At 42.4% G+C, this 20,982-nt stretch overlaps 1 protein-coding gene across 2 annotated transcripts; it reads left to right on the forward strand.

Moving 5' to 3' along the window:
- The first annotated feature begins 7,273 nt into the window (after nucleotides 1–7,273).
- Nucleotides 7,274–16,441, forward strand: SLITRK4 (SLIT and NTRK like family member 4). 2 transcript variants are annotated; one of them, XM_044235330.1, is made up of 2 exons: nucleotides 7,274–7,619; nucleotides 11,976–16,441. In XM_044235330.1, the coding sequence occupies exon 2, from the start codon at nucleotides 12,026–12,028 to the stop codon at nucleotides 14,540–14,542; it is 2,517 nt and encodes an 838-aa protein (XP_044091265.1). In that variant the 5' UTR covers nucleotides 7,274–7,619; nucleotides 11,976–12,025; the 3' UTR covers nucleotides 14,543–16,441. The 2 variants fall into 2 exon arrangements, with proteins under 2 accessions (XP_044091265.1, XP_044091266.1); XM_044235331.1 differs by lacking the exon at nucleotides 7,274–7,619 and adding an exon at nucleotides 8,320–8,438.
- The last annotated feature ends 4,541 nt before the right edge of the window (nucleotides 16,442–20,982 follow it).

Genomic DNA, 20,982 nt, shown 5'->3' on the forward strand with positions numbered 1-20,982 from the left:
TACTGGTTTGTTTTAAGTTTGGAGAGTTTATGTCTATGTGGCCTAAGAGGCAATGTAGCTCTCTAGGAACTCTGAGGATTAAGCTTGCCTTTTTCCAGAGAAGTTCTGAGAGCAAATGTTTTACAATCAGTGGGAAAGAAGGGAAAACGCATGCTTAAAAAGAAAGTAATTACTTGAAGTGGGTAATGATTTGAATTATGTGTAATTTATATATCATATGCATGGCCAAGTTAGTTTCTCCTTCATCCATTCTTCCCCTCTAGGCCAATCTGTTCTTGCCACTAGTCTTAATAAATGATAAAAGCAGAATCTCTAATGAATTGGAGATATCTTACATAATAGTATTTAATAATGAGCCAGAAGAGAGAGCAAAAAATATTTACCTTTTGAGCTAAAATCCACCTAATCACCAGTTCTTTCTAGTCCTTCATTACTATGAAATTAATATATGAAATTATTTCCTTATAGTTTCCAGTATGTTTACCAAATTCAACTTCTTTTGTTGCAAGACATACCACCATTTAGCAATTTCTCTTCTATAAAATCCTACAACTTTTTGCAAATACTAACAAAATAGACGCTTTTGTCAATAGATTTCATTTCAAGTTGAAATGTTAGTGCTTAGAGACATTCAACCTATGTCACAGGTCTTTGGGTTTGCAAAACATCACTGGCCAACTGTCCAGCACAGGTCTGACCATTCACCAAATTTTAAACTGAAGAATGGCATTTCCTACCCTTTTGACCAGAAGCCGTCTTTATGTACATGGAGAGGTAACAGTGGAAGATCAGGAAGACAACTGATCCCAAGTCCATTGCCCCACCACAGGCACACCCTGCCACTTGTCTTACAGGACAGACTCTCAAGGAGAAGTAAGAGTGACTATCAATGAGGCTGTTCTCCCTTCAAGGTTCAGGAAACTCACATCTCTTGAAACAGGCAGAGAAATGAGAGGACCATATAATGATATGAGTGAGTCATTATATGATATGAGTCATTATATGGTCCATTTGTAATTTTTTTTCTCATTGCCCTGAGTACTTGGATCCTATAGTTTTGGTTTTCTGGATATTCTTTCATCCATAAAGATAATAAAAATGAAATTTTATTGAATAGCTTCAGCTATAAGAAGTAAAAGGCCCAACAACTTTTACTTTGTGAAAAATAGTTTGGTTAGAGGTCATACCTTGAACAGTTTTTTACATCAAAATATTTTTGCTATGGGGAAATACAAACAGAATCCAGAGAGTATAAGTTAGAGTTCAACATTTCCAACAGTGAGTATTCTAAGAAAAGCCAATTAACAGCAACTCAGACACATGCCTGTAGTCATCATATCTGTCTGAACAGTTATTGGATGATTGAGCCTCTGATGGTGATCTTAGATATAATTGTATCACATCTTGTCAATTCTGACTTTCTTTTCTCTAAAATGACACACGCTATGCTCATGACAAAATAATCTTATGGACAGAAGAATGCCAGTTCTCTATGTCATTAAGTTTCTAAAAATACATGTTTTCTAGAGAGAAAATGATAAAATTAGTACCCCTAAGTCACTTGAACTTGTTTTGCACACATGGTAAAAATAATGCTACAAATCGAAGCTATATACACTATGCCTCCTTTTCCTTGTTTTTTGTCTCCTTCTCTGTTTTCCCAAAAAGATATTCAGTAACAGGATTTAGGAAAACATATTTTTAATATTCTCTGCAAAGCCATGACGAAGACCTTCATTGAAATGATATTTCCCGCTTCTTGTGGCTCTGGAGCACAGAAGATGAGATTCTAGACAGGAAGCAAGACTGGAGGAAGACTCTTTTAAAAAATAATGATGGGGGGCCCCTGGGTGGCTCAGTGGTTTAAAGCCTCTGCCTTCGGCTCAGGTCATGATCCCAGGGTCCTGGGATCAAACCCCCACATCGGACTCTCTGCTCAGCGCCCCAGTGCCTGCCTCTCTGCCTATTTGTGATCTCTGTCTGTCAAATAAATAAATAAAATCTTTAAAAAAAAAATAATGGTGGTGTTTGTGATGCTCAGCTTTACAGAGGTTGTTGTTAAGGTTAATGGTTAAAAGAACTATTAATTGATGAAAATACAAAAGTAACTAAAAGGTACCAAGAAGTGTAAACACCCATGTTTTTATTTTAACATAATGGTTTCTAGGTTTTGAAACAATAAAAAATAAGCCAAACAAGCAAATAATCCCATCACCCTTTTCTATCCTTATACTCAGGTTGAGTATATCGTCCTTATACTCAGGTAGAAAATGCCTATACAATTAGCATTCTTTGTTTTTTGTGTACCTAGGAATTTTTTTCTACTTATGAATAGAAGCAAATAATAACTCTGTGCCAGAAAGACACCATTCTAGGTGTTTTGTAAACATTACCTTGGTTACTCCTCATAAAACTCAGGGAGATTGAGTTTGTCATACCCATTTTACAGAGGAGGTAATGAATGCTGAGAAAAGTTAACTGCCCAAAATCATAGAACTATTAAATAGTCAAGCAAGAATTTCACCCCAAGTCCATCTGGTTCCAAATTTAGTGTATCCTTTAAAATCCTCATATGTCTCATTTTATGTTTCGCTCACACTTACAAACCAGTAAAGATTGCAGAACGCCCATAATAAATTCTCTAGGTGGCTCACTGGAGCATGTACCCTCAGGGAACTCCCCATCGCTGAGTGTTCAAGCTTTGAGTGTCCATCTGATGAAGATTTCAGCTTTGACTGGGAGTGGTTAAACCATAAGAATTTTAATGTCCCTTTAAACCCTGAAACTCTATGATGAACAACAATGCTGTACACATACAGCAGATACAGCAGGCATTCTCTGTGATGCCATTTTCTCCTATACTGTGATCCCTTGGCATGAGACTGGGGACAGTTTTTCTCATGAAGACCTTATGTGGGTAGACATCACTCAATTTGAGTCAGATCAGAGAGATAGAAGCTCCCATTCGGAACTGAAAAAGAAGGTAGTCAATCACAGATACTTGACACTGGTTCACACAGATGTTCTGCTTTCCTCTGACTCACCCTATGAGCTTCAGAAAGAGATACATTTTATTTTTGATACAGTAATTGGGATACAGAAAATCGATTTTGAAGGAAAGTTTTAAATTTAAATTTCTTTCCTTTTTTAAGATTTTATTTATTTATTTGACAGAGAGAGAGATCACAAGTAGGCAGAGAGGCAGGCGGGGGCAGGGGAGAGCAGGCTCCCTGCCGAGCAGAGAGCCCCATGCGAGGCTTGATCCCAGGGTCCTGGGATCATGACCTGAACCAAAGGCAGAGGCTTTAACCCACCGAGCCACCCAGGCGCCCCCCTCATAGGGATTTTTAACCCACTGAGCCACCCAGGCAAAACCATACTCTTATAAAAAGCACTGGTCAAAGAGACCCTCAATATTTTTGCAAAATTAAGAAAAAATAAAAAACGTGTTTTGCTGGCTGGGAATAGTACTCTGGTTCCCTAGATAGAATAGAGCATGGTAAAAATGGAAGGATTCTCATCAACTTTCTGTCTTACTGACAAAGCTTTGGTTGGTGTTTTGGAACTTGTACAGCCCATGGGAGTAATTCTCACCATAGATTGTTCGGCTATTAACTTCCTATTTTTTATTTCACGGTCTTTATTATCTTTGAGTTGTCTGAGGGCAGTGGAGCTTGTTTCCGGGCTCTTATCTTTGGCAGTGAGTGAAAAAGATGATATTTTTTTCAAGTTAGAGAATGCTCAGAAAGGAAACGGGTAAACAGAACACACGTTATTATATCAGCATCTGTGGCTTAGAAAAATGTTATTCTAGAGAATATAGGTGGAATGAGTGAGCTGTATGAACGAGTACTCATTAGGAGCCAAAACTACAAAGATCCTTTGAAACAAGATATTCTTCTTTATTAATCACAGAGAAATAATTTGTGGAAAATCAGCCAATGCCTGGAGTACTCAGATTTCAATACATTAATAGCTGACAATTTATATTCTGCAGGGGAAGTACCCTGGAAAAAAATGGAAGGTCCCTTGGGATGGTATGGGTTAGACTATAGTCTGAAAGCCACCCTTCAGCTCCTGATTTCCACGAAATTTGCAACTAGTACAAGATTTCTCAAAGTTACGTGATTAAAACAAAAAAGGCTTCGATAGTCAAATAAGTTTGGGAGAAGTTACATGCTATATCCTTTCCCCTTGTAAGTGAGAATTCATTTTTAATATCATTGAGTTTGCTGAGAAATCCCAAAGTTTAAAAAACTGTCCAGCTTTATGGAAGCAAGGGTCTTCTAAACTTATTTGATCTTAGAAATGTCTCTTCCCAGAAGATCTGTTAACATCCTCAGAATTTCCTTCTATTCCAATACGAGAGATGCCAGATTTGTAATTTCTTTAAATGCCACAGTATAAATACATTTTCAAAATTAAGATACACTGAAAGATCTGTGTGTGATACCTGGTTACCAAAATTAAGGCTAATTTGATTTTAAACAGCAACAAGACAGAGGGCGCCCGGCTGGCTCAGTTGGTGGAGAACGTGACTCCTGATCTCAATCTCAGGGTCCTGAGTTTGAGCCCCACACCAGGTGTAGAGATTACTTAAGAAAGTGATAATGATGATAATAATGATAATTTAAAAAAAAAACCAGCAGCAAGACAAGGCAGGATAAATGAGGACTATGAGAGGGCTAGACCACCGACAAGGGCCAAGTTGTGTTGGTGTTTTACTCACTTGTGAATGGTAGCATTTGATCCACTAAAACTGCCTTTGGAATGAAGGATATCCAGGAGCTTCGTGAAATTCCTGTGCAGTTGTTTATTTGCCCTGAAAGTGGGAGACACAGCAAATCGGTGTAGTCCTATGGCTCCAGTTGTAGAAGAACAGAGGCTATTGCAAATCTGTGTCACGATATTTGCATTCATATATTTTAGGAAGAACATCAACTTTGTGTTTCTTTCCATTGCCACAAACAGTGCTGGAGTTTTCTTAACACTTTTATTTATTTATATATTTACTTCCCTTCTTTAAGCTAGCAATTTCCTTTAGTTTACTATTGTTCTACATGGACATCCCATGTCATTCTAGGAGCCAGAAAAGAGACTGCAGGACTAAAGGATTGGGTTTTTAAATTTGAAAGCAAAAGAAGCAGAAGGCATGGAAGCTGTTACTTCTCTGTTATTTTTAGGAGTATCCATTTTATCATTTTTAAGCAGCGAAATATTTTACATGAAAGCATTCATTTTAATGACTTGGATATTAATCACCAATAAGTTTTTAGCACTACTATTAATCGTAGTTTATTGATGTTCTAGCTGTACTTGTTTTCAGAGCTCTGTCTCCATACCCATATGAAAAAGAACATTTCACAGTTATTACAGTCAAATTACAGTCAACTCTCAGAACAGTTTCTAAAGTTGAATAAAGGTAGGCATTGAAATCATCTGATATTTACTGTCCAAATCTGGCCTTTTCAGCTATCACAGTGCTTGGAATGCGCATTATATTTTCAGGTAAAATTTTTTTTGCTCACCCTATTGAATCTTGTTAACATTTATAGTAAAGGACAAACAATTCCTCTCTCCTGATCAAATATATTGTGGCTTCCTGTATCCTTTGCATTTAGAATAAATGCCAACTTGTTTTGGTATCCATTACCACTTTCAAATTGCATTATACAATATAATGCAAATGTGAGTTCTTAATTAGCAGGATCTGTTTTGTTCAAAGGTACAAAAGTAGAGGGGTTTTTCACCATACTGCAGCTGTGACCTATGGAGGAAACAAATTTCACCCGACTAAGAGTTGCTGCACACGTGCCTATGTTGTTATGGATGGATTCTTTAGTGTTTCTTTAAGTCATGCTATTTCGTAACGGATTTCACATGGAATACAGCAAAATTTACCATTGCTGCCCACTCAATTTCTGCCTCTAGGTTTTTAAAAGAGAAGAAGATGAAATTTTTAAGGACAGTAAAGAGTGGGGGTAGAGAAAAGATTCTTTATGAAAGATGCAATTATTTACCAAGGTCATAAGAAAATACGCCTATATACACATACCTATTTAAATATTCATTTATATATTGTACATGCATCTCTATATACACGCTGTGCCCAGCAAACATTTGCATGAGTGTAACCTGAAGGCAGCCTCATGAAATGACAAAAATGAAAACATTTGAACTTATATATAAATAGATACCACAGATAATATACAAGATAGGACACTCTCCACAAATAATGTAATAAATCCTTTGCTCATCGGGTTTTTTGCCTAGATCTGAGGCCTTTAAACACCAACCAATTATGGTAAATGTTTAACTGTAGGAGTTCAGGCAGACAGCCAAATTTTGGTTTCAAAGCTATTGCTAGTTTTAGTTTAAAGAGTTTTTCATTTTTAAGTAAAAGCATTTCGGGGGGTACTAAGTATACCCTATGGTGGCTAGAGCCACTGGAATTTGCATAAGTGGATTAGGCAGAACAGAGGTCCTGAAGGGGTGGGCCCTGCAGTGTTACCTGAAATGTGGGAAAGAATGGGCTAGGAAAATACTTGCCATTTCTAACTTAGCTCTATTTACCTAAAGCCAGTTATCCCCACAGACACAAAGTAAAGAGAGAGAGTTGTTTTTCTTAGCCAAGCACCTACAAAAACAGCAAGGTTCGGGGGAGGGGAGTAAAGGGACCATTTAGCCCTTCCCCATTAGGAAAGCCAGGTATTGGAAACACATACAGGACAGCCAAAGTCCCCCGCCCCACAGGTACATTCGCTTTCTTGCCAAGCCTATTAACTAAATTCCCAGACTGCACGAAATTCGTTTGAACATTAGCCTTTCCCCGGGATATTCCTACTCTCTCGTGGGAGCACTAGCAAATGGGTAGAAGAAAGGGGCCTAGACAATTCACACGCTGGATTTGCAGCCTCTGGGTATTTGAGATTGTATTGCTAAAGCCTCTTTGGTATAGACAGGAGAGTGAGGGGGCTACCGGTGTGACTTTTCTTAGTCCCTTCCGTCCTCGTCCTCTCCTTTTCTGATTCCCCAAGGTATCCCTTAGGTCTCTTCCCTCCCAGCCCCAAAGCTCCAAACCTTGTCCCCCTTCCCTAAAGCCTCTCATTCACCACTACCCTCCCCAACCCAAGTCCCCTCCCGGTCACCACCAAAGCCCGGAGAAGTGGAACGCACACAATGCCTCCCTTATAGGGCTCGAGCTGGGAACTGGGCATGCTCAGTAGCCAAAGCAGATTTTTTTTTTTTCTTCTTTTGGTCGCAAGTGCGGCATCTCTCCCAGTCCCACACCTCTCTTTCCTCTATCTCTATCCCTCTCTCCCCACCCCCAGCTCTTTAAACGTCCTGCTTAACCCGCTCCTCACCGAAGGCACGCAGAGTTCTAAGGTGCGGAGAATTAACCCGTCTCCTCCTAAACCCACTAAATAAGTCTCACTCTGAGCTAAAGCTTCACACTTTTGCCTTAAAGCCCCCAGCCCCTCACGCGCACACAGGTAGGGAGAGTGAGGATACTACTGGATCCCAGGAAACTGGTCCCAAGAAGGCTCCATCCAGGATCGCCCGCTGCCGAAGAAGTATCCCCGGAGCCCTCTGATCTGCGGGGTGACAATTAGCCAAAGGTACTGTACCCGCTATACAAAGCCCAAGTGCGATCGTTGCCTTTGAATGTCATTGTTGTTGACTCACCCCCCTCGGTCCTGGAATTATTCAATCCCGCGGAGATTCGACGACCCTATCTACCTCCCTTGGCCCCCCTCCCCCACCTCCGACGTTTCTTTGGCTTTGCCGGGGTTCTTGGTTGCTCTCTCAAAGGAACGCCCCGGGTGTGTGTGTGTGTGTGTGTGTGTGTGTGTGTGTGTGTGTGTCTGCCTTCGTTCTTAGGGGACTGAAGGAGGAGAAAGGAGTCGAGTGTGCGTGGATGTGGTGAGGAGGATGGAGGTTGGCGCTTTAGCGTTTGGAAACTGGGGTCTCTAGGCGTGAGGAAAGGGGTCGCTCCTCCCTAGGGGGTGTTTTCGGCATAAAGAGGGGGCGGATGCCTGGAGGAAAGTGCGCTTTCTTGGCGTGTGGGCAGAAGAGGAATCAAGTGGAGGTGTCTGGATGGGGGACAGGGGGCCTCAGCAATGTGCGGGGGTCGAGGTTCCTGAGTTTCCGGAGGGAGGCTGCTTGTGTGCGGGGTGGAGGGGGGGGCGGGGGCGGGGATTCAGCGCGTGTATGTAAAGGTGCAGCCCGTGTGCGAGGGGCTGGGTGCGCGCGCGGTGTCTGGCCGGGTGCGCGCGCGCGCGCCGCTGCCCGCCTGCTTGCCTGCGAGGACTGCTTGGTGGGTTTGACGGGCGAGCCGGCGCGGCGCAGCTCGGTCCCGGATCACGTAGAGACCATCGTGGAAACTGCAGAGCGGATCCCGGCGCGGCGGGCCCTGCGAGAGCTGCTGGGCTCCGGAGGTGGGTGAATTTCCAGCGGGGCTGCGCGAGCTGCACCGACACTCGCTGCCTCTTCCCCGCTTGGTTCGGCAGCACCAGTGTGTGTGTGTGTGTGTGTGTGTGTGTGTGTGTGCGCGCGTGTGCCTGCGCGCGCGCGCGTGAAAGGGGGGCAGGTAGATTATTATTTTTAGTTTGGGTCGTGTTGGTTTGGAGCCGGCCGAGTGGCCAAAGCGACTATAGTGGCTACCCCACCACCACCCTGCGTGCCTACCCACGGCGCGGTCGCAAGTCCCTGAGGACCAAAAGAATCCGGTGTCCTTAACATCGCTGCCTCCGCGGCCGGGGTGGCGAGGAAAGTGTCCTGGTCTAGGGCGGCTCGGGCTGTCGGGGCCGCTGCTGCGCTGGCTTTGTTTTCTGCGCCCCACTCGCAAGCACTCTAGGCGGACGTGGATCCGGGGCTCAGGGCAGTGGCCCCCGAGCCGGTGGGAAATTGCTGGCACCGGCAACACGGGGAACGCGAGAGGAGCCGGCGGCTAACTCTAAAAGCCCTGCAGAGCCGGGCAAGTGCTGGCGGCGCGACTTTGCAAGATGCCCAAATGTTGAGCTGATTTCTGGCTTGGTGAGAGCAGCACTCTGTGGCTGGCCAGTGGGGGCGGGGGGCGGCTGGGAGGGCGTAGGGGGGTGCCTGGACCGCCGCTCTCGGCCACCGAGCCACCGGCTCACTCTGTCCGTGACAAGCGGGCCAGAGACGCCCCAGTGGCCCTCGGCCTCGTGGCCTGAGCCGGCCGTCTTTGACCCCTCAGCCACCGCACGCCCGGGTCTAGAGAGGCCGAAGGAAACTCCAGTAGCTGCCCCTTGTGGGACGGGAGCGCGCGGGGAGATGTGTGCGCAGCGGAGCTGAGGGCCCCCGCGACATCCCGAGCGGTCTCCGCCTCTGCCGCCCGACCCACGAGGCCGCCGCTTGGGCCCGGGACCCGGGAGGGGGGCCGCGCGCCGGTTCCGGGCACCGGGATGCGGCAAGACATTGCGGTACGCGCCACCGCCGGCAGCCCCTCCGGCCGCGTCGCCGCCGGGCCCGAGGTGGCGCACAGGGGGCGGCAGTGACCGCGTCTCGCGGCGGAGCCCCCCGCCCCCGCCTAGGCGGGCGGGCGGGCGGAGGTTTCTCTTGCCAGCTCCAGGGGAGCCACCTCGGCCCGCCCCCCGCAGGCGTCTGTTCCCCGCAGGCCCGCTCCGGCGCCGAGCGCCAGGAACCGCACTCCGGTGGATGCCCGATACGCGGTAAGCCCGGCGGGGTCTGCGCGGTCCCGGCCGGCTGTGGGTGCCGAGTGGCTTGCAGGGCACGGAGACCCAGAGACGGAGAGGTAGATGGGGAGACGGGCGCTCTCGGCAGACGCGCCGCTCTCGGCCAGCCCGAGAGATGGCTTTTGGTATCCAACTCCTACTTTGTGGGTTTTCTTTTTCTTATTTTCCTTTTTTCCCCCCTCGATTTCAATATGTGCACGTTGTAGTGGTATCCTGTGAATGAGAGGTTTCTTTCGCTTGCATTCAGTGCCCCCTTCCCCTCTTCCTAGCTCCCTTCCAGCCCTCCTTCCTCCTCTCCCCACCACTCCATGGTCTCTTGCCCTTTGGGTCCCTCTTCCTTGGAGATCGACTCCCCCTCTCCCTCGCTTGACACTCCAGCTGCCTGCGGCTCTCTCTGTTTCACAGGAGATGCATTTGGGAACTTCCTAGCTCGTCCTTGTGGCTTTTTTCCCCCTTGCTATTTAAAGTAGAAATTACGAGGAGGAGGGCAGCTCCTTATGCAATTTCAGATCTGCTGATGATCCTCGTTGTGTTTTTGTACTGAATTCAGGTTATTTCGGTTTTTTGTTTTCTTTTCATTTCTTTCTCGTTCGGTTGCTTTTTGGCTGGGGGGTAGTAACAAGAAATGATTCAACCGAACCAGAATAGCTACTGGAAACCACATCTATAGGAAGGCAAAATGATCATGTGAAATTTTGATTTTACAATGAAAGTTGTCTTGGATGATGTCATACTTAAGAATTTATGACTTCTTTTTGCACTGCCAATCAAACTATCATGGTGAACAGGGGGAATGCATGTCTACATGGCAGCAAGGAGCATCTCGGCAGTGCCAGTGCCGGCTGTATTCTGAACCAAACTACTTGAAATGCAAATCTTTCTGGGTCGTGGCTAAAGGATGGTGTATCTTGAGACACGGTTGGTTTTGCCACTAGCTGATTCCTCGTGGGCAAAATAAACAAAGGAGTTTTTGTGTGACACTTCTTTGTATCATTCCCTCATCATGTGTTCCTGGGTAATTTATTTATTTAATTAATATCTGGTGGTAACCATATTGAAATTGCATTCGAGAAGGAAAAGACTCACATGGCTAAAATCACATCAGTAAAACGCACAGAGCTTATTTCTCTTTTTAGGCTTTTCCAGGAAACGTTGCGTATATTTGTACATGCGTGCAGTATTTAAGGAAATGGCTACAACGGGTTAATTTGCTAAGCATTAAACTCCACTAGGTGGTTGGTGATTTGTTTATAGACAGAGACATGGGGTAGTGATATTGGGAGGAGATGTTTGGGAAGTGATGATTTTAGGACAAACATTTGCTGTACTAAATGTATCTGGTGCTGCAGATAAAACCACTCGAGGACTGTAGTGTGTGAATTCCCCTTCCTCAGCAGCGCTAGTCTGTGGTCACAGTGAAGGAGATGAGCATCTGAGCCAAGAGTCAGTCGTCAGACGTGGGTTCAAAACGGCATGTGAGGGAAAGGACGTGGGCCAAGTAGATAGGAGACCCGGTTCTTGGGGGGGTGGGAAAGCTGTCTGGACAAATGCTAGGCAACTCAAGATTTGAGGCTTCAGGTTTCTCTCCTGCTTTCAGGGACCCAGAGACAAAAAGCCCCCCACCCCCACCCCGGGCCCATTTGGGAGATGACCGTCAGGAAATTAGGTACTGTGTATTTACTTTAAATTAAAACTTGGCCGTTTCCTAATCAGTTATTTTTCTAGACCGTCACTGGGTCATCTGTGTTTTTTAAGGCAGACATGGGCAGGAGTGAACTCGTCTGTGGCAGCGTGCTTACCTGTGGCCTGAAGCTCAGGCAGGACTCCTCCCTCGGCTCCTTCTACCTTGATCTTTCGACTGTCCCCTCTACAGCAACCCAGTCCCTCCCGTTGCCACCCTCCGTTGAATCCAGGGCTCTGACACCTTCTCTCTTCAGCCTCCTGTGGTCTGTGTTCAAGGGTGGAGTTTGATGGCCCACGTAGAGCAAGTATTTTCCGAATGTAAAGGTTTAAGCACAACTAAGCGTTTTTCTCCTATTGTTTGTTGTGTTTCTGCACATGTAAAAGGCATATAAACTACAGGCATGGAAATCAAACTGACAGCATTTCCGGTGCTCATTTTTCACCTGAGTGAGAATACTTGCAGAAAAATCCAGAGCTAATCATTGCAGCCCCATGTTCACTGTGGTATGATGTAAACGCAAGTACTTTTTCAAGTAATGGTCATTGAAAAAATGTTTTCTTTTTATTTTTTAGATTATTTCTCTTTATTCAGAAGCATAAAGTTGTTTGCTGATTGCAAGAAGATGTTTCTTTGGCTCTTTCTGCTTTTGTCAGCCCTGATTTCTTCGACAAATGCAGATTCTGACATATCAGTGGAAATTTGCAATGTGTGCTCCTGCGTGTCAGTTGAGAACGTGCTCTATGTCAACTGTGAGAAGGTTTCAGTCTACAGACCAAATCAGCTGAAGCCACCTTGGTCTAATTTCTATCACCTCAATTTCCAAAACAATTTTTTAAATATCCTCTATCCAAACACATTCTTGAATTTTTCACACGCAGTATCCCTGCAGCTGGGAAATAATAAACTGCAGAACATTGAGGGAGGAGCCTTTCTTGGGCTCAGTGCATTAAAGCAGTTGCACTTGAACAACAATGAATTAAAGATTCTCCGAGCTGACACTTTCCTTGGCATAGAGAACTTGGAGTATCTCCAGGCTGACTACAATTTAATCAAGTATATTGAACGAGGAGCCTTCAATAAGCTCCACAAACTGAAAGTTCTCATTCTTAATGACAACCTGATTTCATTCCTTCCTGATAATATTTTCCGATTCGCATCTTTGACCCATCTGGATATACGGGGGAACAGAATCCAGAAGCTCCCCTATATCGGAGTTCTGGAGCACATAGGCCGTGTCGTTGAACTGCAACTGGAAGATAACCCCTGGAACTGTAGCTGTGATTTGTTGCCTTTGAAAGCGTGGCTGGAGAATATGCCATATAACATTTACATAGGAGAGGCTATCTGTGAAACTCCCAGCGACTTATACGGAAGGCTTCTGAAAGAAACCAACAAACAAGAATTATGCCCCATGGGCACAGGCAGTGATTTCGATGTGCGAATCCTGCCTCCGTCTCAGCTGGAGAATGGCTACACCACTCCCAACGGTCACACGACCCAAACATCCTTACACAGATTAGTGACCAAACCGCCGAAGACAACCAATCCGTCCAAGATCTCTGGAATCGTAGCGGGCAAGTCCCTCTCCAACCGCAATCTCAGCCAGATTGTGTCCTACCAAACGAGGGTGCCCCCTCTGACACCTTGCCCAGCACCTTGCTTTTGCAAAACACATCCTTCGGATTTGGGACTGAGCGTCAACTGCCAAGAGAAGAATATACAGTCCATGTCTGAACTGGTCCCGAAACCCTTAAATGCCAAGAAGTTGCATGTCAATGGCAACAGCATCAAAGACGTGGACGTCGCGGACTTCGCCGAGTTTGAAGGACTGGATTTGCTCCATTTAGGCAGCAATCAGATTACGGCGATCAAGGGAGATGTATTCCACAATCTCACTAATTTACGCAGGCTGTATCTCAACGGCAATCAGATTGAAAGACTCTATCCTGAGATATTTTCCGGCCTGCATAACCTGCAGTATCTGTATTTGGAATACAACTTGATTAAGGAGATCCTGGCGGGCACCTTTGACTCGATGCCAAATCTGCAGTTGCTCTACTTAAACAACAATCTCCTGAAGAGCCTGCCCGTTTACATTTTCTCGGGAGCACCCCTCGCTAGACTGAACCTGAGGAACAACAAGTTCATGTACTTACCCGTCAGCGGGGTCCTCGATCAGCTGCAGTCTCTCACACAGATCGACTTGGAGGGCAACCCCTGGGACTGCACTTGTGACTTGGTGGCATTAAAGCTGTGGCTGGAGAAGTTGAATGACGGCATTGTCGTGAAGGAACTGAAATGCGAGACTCCGGTTCAGTTTGCCAACATCGAGCTGAAGTCCCTCAAGAATGAAATCTTGTGTCCCAAACTCTTAAACAAGCCATCGGCGCCGTTTACGAGCCCTGCACCTGCCATAACGTTCACCACCCCGCTGGGTCCCATTCGAAGCCCTCCCGGTGGCCCGGTGCCTCTGTCTATTCTCATCCTCAGCATCCTCGTGGTCCTCATCTTAACTGTCTTCGTTGCTTTTTGTCTTCTTGTTTTTGTGCTGCGGCGAAACAAGAAGCCCACGGTCAAGCACGAGGGCCTGGGGAATCCTGAGTGCGGCTCCATGCAGCTGCAGCTGAGGAAGCATGACCACAAGACCAATAAAAAAGACGGGCTGAGCACAGAAGCCTTCATTCCACAAACCATCGAGCAGATGAGCAAGAGCCACACCTGCGGTTTGAAAGAGTCCGAAACCGGCTTCATGTTTTCAGATCCTCCAGGACAGAAAGTCGTCATGAGAAATGTCGCCGACAAGGAGAAAGATTTACTACACGTGGATGGCAGGAAGAGACTGAGCACAATCGATGAGCTGGACGAACTATTCCCGAGCAGGGATTCCAACGTGTTTATTCAGAATTTTCTGGAAAGCAAAAAGGAGTACAATAGCATAGGTGTCAGTGGCTTTGAGATCCGCTATCCCGAAAAACCACAAGACAAAAAAAACAAGAAGTCCCTGATAGGCGGCAACCACAGTAAAATTGTCGTGGAGCAGCGGAAAAGCAGCGAGTACTTTGAACTGAAGGCCAAACTCCAGAGTTCCCCTGACTACCTACAGGTCCTTGAGGAGCAGACAGCTTTGAACAAGATCTAGGTCATGCAATCTCACTTCATACAGAGGACATTTATTTAATGATGAAAGTGCCTTTTGTTGACTTCTAACTCCAAATACTATATTATCAATAGGCATAGAGGCAGGTGTTTCTGAGGCTGTCTCATTAACTGTAGCTGCAAAGATGTGTCCGGTAGAAGAGAGTTTCCTTAATAGATTTTACTACATAAAACCTATACTGTGGAGTCCTGTGGGGATACTGCAAACTCTATTGCCAAAGGGATGCTTTATATACAGAATACACTGAATTTAACCTCAAGAGGCAAATCTGTTTTGTACCCCGATGCAAAACCTCCGTCTCTTTGTGCTTTGTAAAGCAAACTCGAGAAAACTGGTACCAGTGTTTGTACCTCAGCTGGGTCCTTCATCTTGCACGTAGATCAAGTCGGTGGAACTGGAATAAATCCTTTTGATTTGTGGCATTGTAACAACTCTGTGTAAAGATTATCTGAAAAGTTAAAAAAAAAAAAAAGCATGCAAAGAGAGAACATTCGATAGTATTTGTAAATCGGTAAACTTTATGGCCTGCATCTTGAAACCGCTGGATTTATAATGTTAAAATTGTGCAAATATTTGTTTAAAATATACCATGCATTACGTAACTATAAAATAAATTTGAACACTTTAAGCATTACCTGTCTATACATAAAACCTAAAAGAGAAAAGTCAACGTGAGTTACATAGCGTTTGTGGTGATCTGAAGAAATACACGATGTTTATCAGAATTAAACAAGGCTCAAATTAAACTAACATTAGAGTTTGTTCTCAGTTACGTGAAATACCCACAATCCTTAAAGGTTGTCCAAAATTAGCGAAGTGCTTACCGTGTGAGCGCACCCAAAGCTATTTTTGTAACATAATTCATATTTATGAAGTACTTTGTATACTAAATAGGAAAATATGTACTCCTTAATATGTATTTAATATGCCTGACTTGTTTTCCTGATCACAGGGAATTTATCAATAGGTATACATTTAGACAGGAAAAAAAAAATATACCAAACCGAAACTGAAGCTTCTGTGTACAGAAATATTCTGGACATTGTGATCAGGTATAATTTAAAAACGAAACAAGGAAAAAAAACCACAAAAACACAAAAATACAAAAAAAAAAGATAAAAACCAGTTCTGTGCTATTCTTGAGAACTTAGCATATTATCTTCAGATTTGTTACCAACCGTGCATTTTAAAATAGGTTCCTTAGTTTTATAGTATCGTGTCTGGGGCAGTTGTTATTTGCCATCAGTTGTCTTGCTTTTCAGGATTCTATGAGCTTAATTCAAATAGTTTCCACTACAACTATTTAAAACAATTAATGAGTAAGGTTAATAGTTATAGCTCGTATGCATCAGTATCCTGTTCTGTCATCACTCCAGCTACTATCAGATAATCCAGTAGAGCAGTGAACATCTCGGCTCCCAAAGCCACACTGTAAAATGCTTTCATTGGTCTCAGAGGAGTTCACTGTGTTTGCTTGTGCTGTTAACTTCTAAGTCAAAACTGGTCAAAGGAAGGACTTGATAATGGGAGACACTGGAAGATTTTTAGGAGCTCCCAGTTAGCAAAGCGACATCCTAAAACACATTACCTTCTTGGCCTGCCCACCTATGTATGTTTCTTTGTGCTCCATTTCTTATAATCACTGTATTAATCAGTGAGTTAACCAAGAAGGTAAACGTAGACATTCTTCATGAACTTCAAGTGGCAGATGTTTTGGCGCAGCTTCCAAAATGATATTATGGCTAAAGTTGTAACGTAGTCCCTTTATTAAGTACTAATTTCAGGGCTTTATAGGTTTGTTCCAGGATGAAAAAGAAATAACTTGGCATTCTTAGACAGTGTGCATGTATGTGTGTGTGTGTGTGTGCCTCTGTGTGTGTGTGTGTGTGTGTGTGTATTTGGGTGTATATGCATACATATAGGTAATTTGGAGATTTTTTTTTTAATAGCAGAAAAAATTGTCTCCATATGTATGTGCTGGTGCTCTTAAAACTTTAATGTGTAATTTTAATTTTCATGACAATGTCTGTGAAAACTTTATATGAATATTAAAAATATACAAATAAATACTTGCTTTCTGATCTTGAAAGAAAAGACACAAAGACGTGTGCCCAACAGCGTATTTTCATCTACAATTTCCTAAGGACTTTTAATATGCCATTACCATGCCTCCATGCGTCCATGGATTAAAGGGCTCCTAATGCATACTGACAGGATAAAGACGCAAAGGCTTCAAAGAAAGTGTTTTAGTTTATCCTGTCAATAAAGTATGGATTGAGGAATTTTAAGTAGACACTTAGGGGAGGAACCGGAAAGCTCTATCCATGATCTGGGGATAATAGGTCATTGGGATGATGCCTTTTATTCAGTGTGGTGATGCTTTGAAGATGTTTCAAGAGTACCTGCCACCATCTCAAACTTGCTGTAGCATATTGGCTATCTCATCCCCTTCTGCCGAAAGGTATAAATGTTCAACTTTTTTAAAAAAGGAATTTCAATGTGTGTGGTTATTTGGAGGTTTTAACTGTAAGTGAACAACAGTAACAAATCCTTGGTTAAGGCTGATCTATTTTCCTTAACTGAAGTCATTGTGCCTACATGATACAGTGTATACTGTTTTGCACCTGTCTCTCATTAGTTCTCCTTGTACATTTTATGGTGATGTAGTTAGACCTAAGTTTTGCATTGAGTACAAGAGCAGTTAAGATACTGTATCTACATTTTGTTGGCTTCAATGATAACCTTGATGTTAGTTTAACCCCTTGAGGAGTGATCTACATGTCAGTGCAGCATCTTTGGTGGAATTTGATTCAAATCTAGAAAATCCAAGAAGTGCTCACTTCTAATGTGGTCTGACACATCATGGGCTTCTTGGCATTGTATCATGTGCTTGGACTCTGTTAGAATGGATGCAAAGAAGATTAGAGAGTATGAAATTAGTGAAGGGGTTGAGATAATATATTATGTCCGTGTAATATAAATCAAGTTTTAAATTATTTTTTTATGAAATCAATAAAAATGGTTCAATTCTTTCAAAGTAAATCTTTGTGTAATTTTATGAGAAAGCAGCTATTAAAATACAGTGATTCAAGTCTATAAGGCAATTTATATTCTATATTTAGTTTTCCATTCTGAAAATGAACTGAATAAATATATTAATTAGAAAATCATTTAAGACCAGCTTTCTTTTGTTGCTTTTTGGAAGCATTGTTTTTCTTTAAGCCATAAGGATGCATAAATTATACAGGGCATGGCCTCATGAGTAACGTCAGCAGGTATCGCAGAAATAACAGAACACATCTAGAAATGTATGGCAGTAATAGTAATCTATAATATCTTTTGCATGATTTGTACATTGACATTGTATGAAATGAGCACAGTGAGTTTTTTTTTTTTTGTTATTGTTGTCGCATCCAAAGAGCTGGGGAGAAAATATATTAAGAATGTATTTATAATCACTATTTTGAAATAAAGTAAAGAAAACACATTGTATTGTTTTTACCCTGATTTGATTATTAGTATTTGAAGTTAATTTATAAGATAAAAATCCAGTCATGCTATAAAAGTTAGTGTAAATCACAGAAAGAAACTGTTTTAATGACTTTTGTTTGCTTTTAATAACATCAAGGTCTTAGCATTTATTAAATGCCATTTTTATGAAAGTATTAATAAAATCGTTTGCTACAATGGTATTTCTGAAGCCACAGTTTGTTAAATATATTTATCTTTCCATTATCTTTCAGAGGAAATAAAGCAGTAACCAAATTGATGTTTTCACCTAGATTTGAGGGTAAGATACAGAGCTTTAGAATACTGTTTGTATTAAACGTAATTGCTAAATCTCTATTAAGAGATGCTTTCTTTTCTGACATCTTTGCCATCTGTATTCCTTTCCACTGGCAACCCATTCCCATTAATCAGTTGGGATCTGACTAAGATTTGCTTATCTGCTAAAATTTGCTTATTGCAGATAAGCAAATATTAATATTCCATCTTAACTATCTATTTAAAGGCTTCTGCATGTTTCCTTATGGGAAGAGATGTAGAGAGAGGGAAACAGAGAGAAAATAGAAATGAAGAGTGTCGTGGTCTTAGGTTTATACCTAGCAAGACTGAAGAAGTGAACAGTATATTCTTTTTCCCTCTCTCTACATCTCTTCCCAAGTTCTTCGTGAGTACTGAGAAGAGGGCTTTGGGCCCCGGCCACTCAGTTATGTAGACAAGTGGTACCAAACGAAGCCTTGGCTTCAGTTCCAGTGCTCATTCAATTAGTCACTATGGTCAGATGGGCTGAACTAAAATATCCTGTTTGTGGCTTCACTTACTGGGAATAACTAGCAACAAAGATCAAGTTCAGCTGATAATTGTTAACCCTCAGTTTTGGATTTGCTAGTTATCTGTCCGTTGTTAAATTAAAAGCAAACAGGAGGTTAAATGAATTTTAAATAATTTATTTTGGACAAAATTGCGCTTAATCTAATTTTGAATTTTGTTTCATGTTCGTTTCCACTGGTTGATAAGATTGCATTTCAAAAAAGGGAAATCCAGGAAGACAAACTGTGTTGTCTATCTTATATGCGCGAGCAGGACTTCTTAAATTTTTTTAGAGATTTCGTTTAACCTGTTGTTCCTATGTCTACAGAGGGAAAACGAAGTGGGGCTGTGAGACAACTGCTTATAATGCTTTGAGCCAAATAATTGCTATTGAGAATAAAAAGATTCAGATTTTTCATCCAAGTCTAGTAATTACCAGATCCATGGACTACAATATCCAGAAGCAGGAAAGAATGACTCAGGGCTCCGTCTTAGTTTGCCTTTGTAGACACTGGCTAGATAGAAAGTCTAGTGATTTTATTAATATGTCAGGAATGAGAAATTGCTTGTTTAGCTTAAAAAGCTCATGAATAAGGTCTTCATAGAAATTATATAGGAGTATGTAATGAAAAAGTACAAAACGTCACTTTCAGATTAGCTCTAGGAAGGAAATAGTCTTCTAAAGTTTCTGAGCAACACGTTTCTCTCAGTTGGCACCTTACAGATACTAGATCATGTCCTGTGTTGCTTGTTACCAATCTGAGGAAGTCATGTTGTGCAATGGATACTGCTTGTGGAAGTTTTTTCAAAATCACAGTAAGATCAGTTCTCCCGATTACGAACTGCAATGTATATTTTCATTATTGTTTCATGTAAACTGAACCATTGTGGTAAAATTCTGGAGTTGATATTCAGTAATTTTAATGCTGTTTTCACTAATAAAAGTCTTTTCTGATAGGTCATATTTGTAGCCATTTAGTGTGTTTATTAGTGTGAAATCAGTAAAGCTCAACATCAAGAACAAATACAAATTATTTGGGTTTTGGCCAATGCAATTGTTTTGTTAGTTTCTACAATAGGCCAGGTCTAAAAGAAAAACCAAACAAAAACAGAACAATAAGCCAGCTCGACCTACACACACACACACACACACACACACACACACAGGAGTACACACAAATAGTGAACTATGCACAAAAAGAAAGAATTATTTAGTTGATATAAACACAATGTTTCTGCCTTGACTACCTAGATTTTCCAAATCAAAGTAGGTACTGGGGCCCCAGTGATAAATATCCTGCTTTTTTATTCACTTTAAATGGAAACCTGACCACTGTGTTCATATATACTAGTAATCAAATCACGACTATTATTCAGAGAACCATGTAGAGACATCTAGATCCAAAATAAAGGTAATGATTTGATTAGACATTATTAGAACACGGAGGTTAAAAAGAAGAACAAGGAGGTTACAAATTACTGACCAAAGGGCTCTCTACCTAAGTTAAGATTAGGGAGGATAAGGGCAAAGGAGTGTGCAGAGAAAGAAAATGCTTATTTATCAAAAAAATGCTTATTTATTATTTATCAGAAAGAATTCAGAATCTGATTACTGAACAAGAACATTGGCAACATACGTCAAATCACAGCCTTCTTCTTATTCTCCCTCTCCACTTTATTTCTTGTAAATAGGTATGAAACCCAGCACATACCAACACAACGCTAGTAATTTGTACGTTTTCAAGGAATTCACTGGTCCATTAAAACAACGGGTTACCTTTTCAGCTCCCGTGGAATTGTTTCCCAGGCTGACTGACATCACGAACTGACTGTCAGGGCCTCCTGGTAGAACTCTAGCTGTAAAAAAACAATAGGCAGTATTTGTGCTTAGTAAGAATAGGAAGTGAAACATGCGTAGTACATATAATGAATGTGGATAGGGAGCAAAAGAAATCGATACAAACATTTGGGTTCCTAATCCCATGATAAAAAGCAGCTAAGCCTTTTGGTTTGTTTTCAGAAATTGTATTTCAATACAAATTACCAAGTGCACATTTCAAAAGCCATTTCCTGCAAGAACCCCCGGGATGCCATGTCTCTGCCATGGG

This window comes from Neovison vison, chromosome X (genome assembly GCF_020171115.1).
Source record: "Neovison vison isolate M4711 chromosome X, ASM_NN_V1, whole genome shotgun sequence".
Taxonomy (NCBI): domain Eukaryota; kingdom Metazoa; phylum Chordata; class Mammalia; order Carnivora; family Mustelidae; genus Neogale; species Neogale vison.

Bases quoted from the DNA above. Each gene is read 5' to 3' on its own strand.
- SLITRK4 (XM_044235330.1), top strand. From the start codon at position 12,026: ATGTTTCTTTGGCTCTTTCTGCTTTTGTCAGCCCTGATTTCTTCGACA.